We start from the raw sequence: 10,518 nt of genomic DNA on the forward strand, positions 1-10,518 counted from the left end.
AGCTCTAGCACTAAACCATGTCCTTGAGAACTTTTTAAACACCTCCAGGAATAGTGACTCCACCACTTCCCTGGGCAGCCTGTTCCAGTGCCTGACAACCCTTCCATGAAGAACTTTTTTCCTAATAGCCAATCTAAACCTCCCCTGGTGCAACTTGAGGCCAATTCTTTCCTCTTTTTCTACCACGTGCTAGTCGGGAGCAGAGACCAACCCCCTCCATGCTACAACCTCCTTTCAGGTAGCTGTAGACAGCGATTAAGGTCTCCCCTCAGCCTCCTTTTCTCCAGGCTGAACAGCCTCAGTTCCCTCAGCTGCTCCTCATCACACTTGTGCTCCAGGCACCTCGCCAGCTTTGTCATCTCCTTTGCACTCTCTCTAGTACTTCAATGTCCTTCTTATGATAAGGAGCCCAAAACTGAACACAGATTAAAGGTGGGGCCTCACCAGTGCTGAGTACAATGGCACAATCACTTCTCTAGTCCTGCTGGCCACACTATTCCTGATGCAAGCCAAGATGCTGTTGGCCTTTTGGCCACCTGAGCACACACTGGCTCATGTTCAGCTGCTGTCAATCAACACCCCCAGATCCTTTTTCCCCAGGCAGCTTTCCAGCCACTCTTCCCCAAGCCTGTAGCACTGCCTGGGGTTGTTGTGACTCAAGTGCAGGACCCGGCACTTGGCCTTGTTGAACCTCATACAATTTGCCTCAGCCCAACAATCCAGCCGGTCCAGATCCCTCTGTATGGGCTTCCTACCCTCCAGCAGATCAACATTACCACCCAATTTGGTGTCATCTGCAAACTTACTAAGGGTGCACTCAATCCCCCCATCTAGATCACTGATAAAGAGATTAAACAGAACTGGCTCCAATACTGAGCCCTAGAGAACACCGCTCATGACTGGCCACCAACTGGATTTGGCTCCATTCACCACAACTCTTTGGGCCTGGCTTTCCAGCCAGGTCTTTATCCATTGAAAAGTACACCCATCCAGGCCATGACCTGCCAGCTTCTCCAGGCAAATGCTGTGGGATATGGTGTCAAAGGCCTTACTGAAGTCTACTACATACACAACATCCACAGCCTTTCCCTCATCTACTAGGTGGGTCACCTTGTCATAGAAGGAGATCAGGTTGGTCAAACAGGACCTGCCTTTCATAAACCCATGTTGACTGGGCCTGATCACATGGTTTTCTTGTTATGTGCCATGTGATGTTACTCAAGATGATCTGCTCCATGACCTTCCCCAGCACAGAGGTTAGACTGACAGGTCTGTAGTTCCCTGGATCCTCCTTCCAGCCCTTCTTTTAGATAGGCATCACATTAGCCAGCTTTCAGTCAACTGGGACCTCCCCAGTTAGCCAAGATTGCTGGTAGACAATGGTAAGTGGCTCAGTGATCACCTCCGCCAGCTCCCTTAGCACCCTTGGGTGTATCCCATCTGGCCCCATAGAATTGTGTGTGTTTCCAAGTGTTGTAGCAAGTTCGCCAACCATTTATCCTTGGATTATCTGGGCTTCATTCTGCTCCCCAAGTTATCCCAGTTAAGCAGCTAACCTACTCAAATGGAAAAGCATGAGATATCAAATACACATTTGTAATTTAAACCAGAGACAATGTAAAAAAGAAGGTTCTATTTAAAACAGAACATGAAATAGTAAATATTTCAGTATATAATACATATTCCATACCTATGCATTTAGTACCTGTTTATATGGCTTAGTTATCAATTGTACTCTAGATAAAACAACTACATCTAAATGGATGTAAGTGTTACAGACTGATCAACACAGGTGGAAAAAATCATACACGTCAAAAAACATACAATCTAGCTACAAAATACTGTTAAAACCTCCTGCCTTGTTACAACAGACCCAACTCTAAAACGACAACATTTTTCAAATTAAAAACACTTTCTTCAACAGAATTACTACTCTATACTGATAAATCCAATATCATCCAGATCATGGATTCTTTCCCAGAGAAAAATCTTCAATACTTGCATTAAGAAGAAAAATACAACAGAAAAATTACTCATAAATGCACACTGTAAGGGTAAACAAAGCAAGAGTGCTACTGTGTGTAAAAAAAGCACTTTTGGATTAAATTTTAAGAGCAAAGCATGAAATGCAGATCTTCTGTACATGAAATGTTCCTTGAAACATACGGCTTTTTTTCCAGATAAATCACAGGTCACTGTCTTTGATTAAGAAACCCTCAGCTTGTATATATCAATACAGTTTCTCTGACATCAATCAGTGTTGATATACACAGATAAAAATATAATCCTTTACCAAAAAATAAAGCAGGCACTGCAATTTATTAATTTTGTTTTATTTTTATAGCTTTGAGATTAATACTTTGAGCAAAAAATATATGTTAAAAAATTAAACTTTACATGCCTGACCTTTGGGAAATTGAACTACTTTGTATGAATTTAGCAAACAGAATTTACATGACAGCAAACTATGTAAGCAAAAAGCAGACAACAGCCTGAGTTTATACACTAAAATTCATCATGGTTTAGGTCAGCTGGATGACCTTAAATAGTTTTCAACTGTTAACATGACAAATTTGTAACAATTTGGTACTGCAGAAGAACTATAAGTTGTTATTATAGCTTTATCCTAGAAGATGGGAATACAAACAAACAAAAAAAACCCAGAACAGTTGTTTGGATCACTTCCAACCAAAATAAAAAGACACCTAAACCAGAACTTATGTAGTTTTGGTGGGGTTGGTTGGTTGGTTGGTTTTTTTTAGCTCTGGCACAATCAAATGATTGTAGAAAAAACCAAAGCACACAGAAGGAGCAAAATATCTGCATGCTGCAACACTGCTGAGGCAGAGCATTTAGTAGCTGCAGTGATCTGATCAGCTTAGCCTTTCCTCAATTCCTGTGACATGCACATTTTATCTGCTTTTTAATTCCCATTTGACCCCTTTTATAGAATACACAGATTTGGTTACTGTGGTCAGATCAAAGTTGCTAATAATTACAAGTGCCCCACATTTCCTTCTAACATCATCCATCACAAAAAGATATGGTAAAACTTTCTAAAATGCAATATAAAAGCCCAATGCTAACAGTACTAAATTTGCATCGGTATATTACAAACAAACACACACCCGATCTGGCAAAGCAAATGTTGAATAACTAATCTATTGAAGTTCAAACTTAGGTCCTTATTTTAAAAATATATATTATTTGACAGCTTTATTTGAAATAACTTCAGTCTATATACTTACTTTTAATTATGTTCAGGCAAAAGTCCAATTTAAACTAGAGTTATTTTGTCACAGTGTCCTTGAAAGCTTCTACTATGACTTTTTGTTTATAACCAAGTTTCCTTCACTGTGTGAAGTTTTCCATGACATATTACACAGTAATTTTTGTCAACTAAAATGTCTAGTTGTGACTATATTACTTGTTATCTGCAGAACTTCTGAACACATGTCAGGTATTCAAACAAACTTTTCCTATTTTCACTGCAATTTTTATACTTAATAATATTGAGAAGAATATCTAATTGGAATAAAATAAAATCCAAAAAACATAACGGTAATATAATCATACAAATAAGGTAACAAATCATCACAAACCACAACTGAAAAAAGGAATTAACCAGTAAGGTGACATAGTCACCAACCGTGGTCAAAACCAGAATTATTCAGTAAACCATTGATGAAAACAAACAAAAAAATCCTGTCTGAAATTTGTTCGCACACATTTAGTGCCTACTTCCTAATAAATCTGCATTCCATTTTATACACAACTTACAAACTACAAAGAAAAGAACTAAATGTCCACTGCTGTATTATGAACAGTGACTCATTAGACCAGGTAAATGTGAAGCACTATTCCATTCCATGAATTCCTGAGCTCATTCCTGTTCTTGACCAGTTTTGCCCTTCAAAAGGAAGGGCTAGAAATCTTTTATCTTGAATGTTCCTTCTTTATCCCAAGATTTTCAGACAATCATGATTACATCTCTCTTCCTTCTCTCCATGTTACGGAACAGAGGACATAACAGTAACTATCAGGACCAGACACTACTGCAACTGGGACCAGACATAAATCCAAGACAGAAAGAAACCATCTAGCAGGAAATTTTTAAAGTGAAATTCCATTCTAACTAAAAAAATTGGTATTATTAGAATAAAGTTGTGTGGTGCAAGCATCCTTCTGCCATTATAACATTTAACTAATTTTATAAAATATCCTATGGCACAGGTTTGAAGAGGGTATTAAGGCAGGATGAGAGAGAATAAAAACAAAACCAGTATTTATTGAGACCACCCAAAAGCAGACATGCATTGCACACTCCAAAAAAAACAACACCCTTACCTTTGGAAGTTCAGCATCTGGTTTTTTGTGCGACAGTAACTTGTAGGTGTTAAGGTTGTTTTCAAAGCTCCTAATAAGTCAATAAGATAAATAAAATAGTAAGTTTTTCAACTTATTTAAAATAAATACTTGAGTTTGTCAGAAACTTTTAAAAACAGTATGTAATATTTGGACCAAAATTATTACAAATGCAAAATGCAATAAAACATGAAAATGAGAGAACACTGGAAAGTACTCCATCCTGTAAGATAATAGTGAGAAAATATAAAATAACTATATAGCTGGCAAATGAGTTTTTATGTATTGGTGATAAAGCATTTTATTATCAAGTGACTTGAAACAGAAAATGCTCTGTTGACACATAACAGTGCAGAATGTCTCCCTCCAACATTACTCATGGAAAACTACCAGCTACTCGCAAACAAGCTCATGGGATCGGTCTCAAAATCTTGAATAAACAAACATAGTTGCTCCCAGTCACCTCACAAAACACAGCAGCTCTTTCTTTTACGACTACTTATCCTGGGACTGGTCATTAACCTGACACAGTACTGAACAAGAGTTTTCTGTGTTTTGCACGGTTTTATGCAGATAAGAATTTCAATTATTTTATTTAAGCAACCCTTCTTCTGTCACCTGTATTATTCTCAAATACATAAAATCATATGGATATTACAATTATTTAAAATAAAATGTTGAGTGCCAGTGGAATAGCAAATCAATTCAGCTCATCCAGCACAAATAAATTGATACAAGTTATTGGCCATACCTTCCACGCAGCCTCACAGCCTCAAGAAATCTTCCCTCATCCATGGCTTTCTGGACTTCTTGAGTCTTGAAAAAACAAGTTGATTAACCAATGTGTTTAAAAAACACAGGAAGCTGATTATTTAAATAGATCATTCTGAATGAGCTTTCAAAAGTGAAAACAGAAATATCGACATTTCGTTAATTTATGAGCTACCTCTTATTATAGCACAAATTACAGTGGACAAGAGAAGAACAAAGTAGAAGGGGACACATAAAGCCTCCCTAGGGAAAATAAATAAATAAATAAATAAAAATATATATATAAATGTATCTACTTTTTTTTCAGTTTAAGTTGAACAGTTTTAGTGCAGAAAGTGGACTGTTGTTTGTGATGTTTAAATGGATGCAAGCATCTGAATCATTTGTAGCAGCAATAAAAAGAAAAGATCTGAGGATAAATTTAAAAACAAATTAAATATATATGTCTTGTTTGTTGGTAGTTCACAAATAAGTAATAACATGTAGAGAACACACATGAAGTTCATTATTCCCAAATGTGGGAAACTGCTGCACACATTCCCATGGGTGTTCTAACAACAACAGACAATTATTGTACACAGTGGTCTGTTGTAGTTAATGAATAACTATAAATTGGCTTTTTGCCAGAAACTCACCATCTGTACACACTCCATCAAAGGCAGACGGACAGCCTGGTTTCCAGACAGGGACACGACACAGGCTGGGGTAGCTGGAGTAGCTTCTAAAAGGGCAAGCACAGCTTCCACACCCATACGACTTGCCTGAAAATAGATAATATTTGAGTGATCAAGCAAGCACTTAAAAATAAAAGGCTTTTAGTCACAAAAATTGCAATGATTTCTCCATAAATCAAGCTGAAACCAATTATTCCTTGGTAGGTGAAAACATCGCAGGCTGTTTAACACCCTTAAGTATGGAAGATTGACCCTCGACCTTTGTTTTTTAATCCTAATATAGATGACTTTACACAAAGTGCTTCACTATTCTGAATTTTAGCTACTCAGACAGTTGAGACAATAATTGGATTTGTCAAATTAATCAGGTAAGGAACTTCCCCACCCCCAAATAAATAATCAAAATGTAGTTACACCATGTGGTGTCATGAGTAATTATTTTAGGTTCACTCACCAAAATTCTGTCAAAAGCTGAAGGGGTTCCACCTCTTTGCACATGACCCAGGATAGTTACTCGGGTGTCAAAACCGAGCCGCTGAACTACAAGCTGCACAGAATTTCAAAATATGGTGGGTTTATTATAATAACTATTTTGTAAACATCGGTATCAGAATTACTCTGGTTTACATACTATTGGAATAACAAAATTCTACATATACTATACATGAGTACATCAACAGAATGAAAATATTACAAAAATTAAGCCAGCCTTTAGCTTATTCCTAACCTAGATCTAAACTCCAAGTTCCTAATCAAAAGGAACATTTCATTTTTTAACAGCAAAACAGTGCCTTACATTGCAATGCTTTAACTGCAGTTATAATAGCTTCATCATACACAGTCTTCAGCCTTATACAAACAGGTCTATACATTATAATTAGAATACTTGAAAGAAGCTCAGTTACAGTGTTTTATTCACATCATGTTTCATCTGTGTGAAAGATTACACACTTCAAGAGACTCTGAGTAAAACTTCAGTGAAGATGACTTTTAACCTTACTTCACAAAGCTTCTAAAACCTGCAGTAAAAATAATAATAATAAAACTATTTCTTTCAGTCAGGCTTTCTTTTCATTTCCTCTGTTACATATCAAATCTAAAGTCACAGAAAGACACGTTTTATTAATACATCTTCAGTGAGCATGTAAAGTTAGGAATAAAGAATGGATACCATAAAGCAGAAAAAAATAGTAGAAATTATTTACAAACTCTTATATCCCTTGTATTTATAATTTTTGAATGTTTTAATTGTCTGAAATTTGTAGCATGCTAGTAATGTTTCTTCCATAAATATATAACACCTATCTGCTCTATGTACACTTAACACCACTTGGTGCTAAATTTTACTTTGTAAACTGCAATTCTGAATTAAGAGTCAAAGATTACTCTCAAACTGACAGCTCCGGCAAAGAAAACTCCATAGTCAGAGGACAGATAAACCCCAGGTAAAGTCAAAGTGTCATAGCTCCTTCCTGCCAATAATAATCTTTTAACTTATATTCTTAAGAGACCCTTTCCAAAAAAAGCAGAATAATTTCAGCTCAGAAGTTTGTCTTAATCTTAGACACCAATGAAATTCTTGGCAAAGCAATCATTTAGAGAAAAGTAACCAGACTTTGTCCAAATTAGACAATATTATTTCACAGTAACTGAGACAGACCATTATTAAAATTTTACAAGAAATATGAAGTAAATAGGATTGCAATTACTGATTAGAGCTAGCTTAAGACCCTCTATCAATCAAGGCACCCATGAAGTAGGTGTTTTGGACTGTTGTCTTATTTTATATGGAGAAAAGGTTCTAATTAACAGCCACTGAAATAATTCCCCCTTAAGTGGACTATGGATTCAGATAATAAAGCATAAATACAAAATACAACCAGCGAACTGTGTGATAAGCTACTTTACAGGAACAGATTTACTTTACAGAAATGTTATTATCAATAACATGCCCCATCCTAAGAAAACCAAAAGTGCATCAAAAGGATGTTAACACTTACATCCTTAACCTTCTCTGATGTTATAGGTTTGTTGTGGCAATCAATAGCTCCTTCAGCTACAATAATAATGTTCAGCCTTTTCTTTCGTGCACGATTCTATAACAAAAATAAAAAAATATCCATGTACTAAAAAATCTGAAAGAAATTTACAGAGCCATTTTATAATAAATTGCTATACATTAAGTAGTTAGGATTTGAGGAAATATTTCTTACACTTGAGCTCTTCAGTGTTCTCACACATTTTATCTTTATATAGGTCTTTTATTTTATGAAGTGAACTGTCTTATATGAAATTAAATGAGGAAAGGTACACACACTGTTTATATAGGAATAGTTTTATGTAATCCCTAGAGTAGGTCATATAATTCTTCAAAACAATTGCAGAATGAAGGAAAAGAACCATTTAAGATCAAATAGCACTATCTGTGATACCAGAAGCAAAGATTTGCTGAAAGGCATGATCACATTTTAAATCACTGTTTTCAAACCAAGATCTGCGAAGACGTAAGGAAATCCCAAACATGGTAATAGATTACCTCTGAAAGCTTAACACACATTGAATCTTCCCATCCTTCTTCTGGTGGGTATTCAGGAATAAACACCCAATCTGCACCGCAGGCTAAGGCACTAACAAGAGCTAGATACCTAATAAACATAACAAATGATTAGACATTTATGGTTCAGATTTCTTGATCTTTCATATCCATACGAGACACAAACTGCTGAAGACAATACATACCCACAGTGTCTCCCCATAACCTCCAGAACAAATGTCCTCTGATGGCTGTAAAAATAAGAAAACAAATTAACTGTAGTACTGCAACTCAAAAATGCAGTCCAAATTCTTGACATTTCCTGATATCAGGAAATAGTCTGTGCTTACCATGCTTACTAAACACAGCATTCATTAGCAAAACATAGGTAATTTTAAATACATGGTTTAATACAGCCTATCTTCCAACATATAATTCATTTTTACTACTACTTCTAGAAGATGTAAGGAAAATTAGGAGAGGTGAACATCTACTAGAAACTGAAATTATATAGATTCCTAGCTAAGAATTGTAATTATATAGTTGTATTTAAAAAAAAAAAAAAAAAAATATAAATCATTTAATTGCTTAAACTTTACTTAGAGAAAGCTTATATACAAACAGATGCTACTGTGTAATAATAAGGATATATCCCGATCTTCTCTAGAAGAGTATGTCTGGGAAAAAGTAAAAGCATATTCAAAAACCAAAGCCTGATGCAGCCTCTACAATCAGATGCTTGAAATGCTGCCATGACAGGAATGATGGAAAAAACATTACCAAGAAAAAAAGAAACCAAGACACTTGCAGCCAAAAAGTTTTTATTCCCACTCTACAAATATAAAAAAATACCAGTTACCTAACTTCTGTTTAAAATTAATTTATATCCTCCACTATTGTATGGCAACAGGACACTTAAAATTTGAAGGATGAACGACTGTGTATTTGTTATCGTTTTCTGTCATACGCACAATTTACCTTTGAGCAGTGGTCATGATGGCATCTACAACTTCAATGATTCTGTGCAAGGCTGAGTCAGTACCTATGGTCATATCAGTGCCACAGAAGTCATTGTCTATGGATCCAACCATTCCCACAATGTTAAGATAAGCATATTTCTTAACAGCCTCTTCATCAATCTTTTCTGTAAAGAAGTATCCAGAGAACAAGCTATAGGTTAGTATTTAAAAACATAACAAACAGAATATATATGCATTTTTTAGACATAATGCTTGGGTGCTCTATTTTGTAAATTAAACATATCCAAACATTAGATTATGTTTAGATATTTTAGGTAACAAGGTTAGTCAAAACTACAAACAAAAGCCAATCAAACAACCAAACAAAAGAATCCTGCATAGAACTCCTTAAAATAAGGAAGGAAAAAAGAGCTTTTCAGTTCATTTCAAAGTGTCAACAGATTATCAAGTTTTGTAACCAACCTTAAAGTTCACGGTTTGGACTTAAACAATAGCAGTCAAATTGTAGTCTCGGTGTTATGATGTGCAACAAAGAAGCAAAAGGATGCAAACTGGATGTGATTAAGAGCATATGTAAACAATCAAAAACCAGCATTCAACTTTTGAAGACTTCTCTTCTGCAACACTGAAAGGCTCTGATTTCATTATTAATAAGCAAATAGAACAGAAAAGCCCTTATTCTAAATCTTAGCCTGTGTCTCCCAAGACATCAGTGAAAATGCTGAATCATCCAAGAGTTCTGAAGGATCTCAAGGATGAAATACCTTAGCTGCTTAAGTGCCTAAAACCACCTTAGTATCTGTGCATGGGACGGTAGTAAATATAACGGCAATTTTTTAATATGGGATTTAAGAACTTATATCTCAGTGTGTTTAATGTCTGTACTAGATGAAATAGTAAAACCATAATTAAAAATATAACTCATGTCCATAAAGATAAATACAGAATTCTGAAGAAGAGTCAAAATGTTTTCTATGAATGTATACCATGCATTACAAACCTTTTATAGAGTTCCAAAGGTGACTTAATCATCACATGAATAAGGGATATCTGGTAGCTGTATTCTACTTAGATTTCCAAAAAGCCACTGACACAGTCTGTCCTCAAAGAGTTTTGAGGAAACTAAGTAGCCACAGCATAAGAAAGAAGGCTTTTGCATAGAATACATAATGTGAAACAGAGGGTAAAAAATATG

General features: G+C 35.5%; 1 protein-coding gene across 4 annotated transcripts in view; it reads right to left on the bottom strand.

Moving 5' to 3' along the window:
* The window catches only part of PFKP (phosphofructokinase, platelet), a 51,237-nt gene that overhangs the window by 20,730 nt on the left and 19,989 nt on the right, over positions 1 to 10,518 (bottom strand). For all 4 annotated transcript variants that reach the window (XM_065830028.2, XM_065830026.2, XM_065830029.2 and 1 more), the window contains exons 6-13: positions 9,322 to 9,487; positions 8,550 to 8,594; positions 8,347 to 8,455; positions 7,811 to 7,906; positions 6,265 to 6,357; positions 5,772 to 5,897; positions 5,117 to 5,181; positions 4,348 to 4,417 (exon numbers count right to left, since the gene is read on the bottom strand). In XM_065830028.2, coding sequence (XP_065686100.1) covers positions 4,348 to 4,417; positions 5,117 to 5,181; positions 5,772 to 5,897; positions 6,265 to 6,357; positions 7,811 to 7,906; positions 8,347 to 8,455; positions 8,550 to 8,594; positions 9,322 to 9,487 — 770 coding nt within the window. The remainder of the gene's footprint in view (positions 1 to 4,347; positions 4,418 to 5,116; positions 5,182 to 5,771; positions 5,898 to 6,264; positions 6,358 to 7,810; positions 7,907 to 8,346; positions 8,456 to 8,549; positions 8,595 to 9,321; positions 9,488 to 10,518) is intronic.

This window comes from Patagioenas fasciata, chromosome 2, assembly GCF_037038585.1.
Source record: "Patagioenas fasciata isolate bPatFas1 chromosome 2, bPatFas1.hap1, whole genome shotgun sequence".
NCBI classification, from domain to species: domain Eukaryota; kingdom Metazoa; phylum Chordata; class Aves; order Columbiformes; family Columbidae; genus Patagioenas; species Patagioenas fasciata.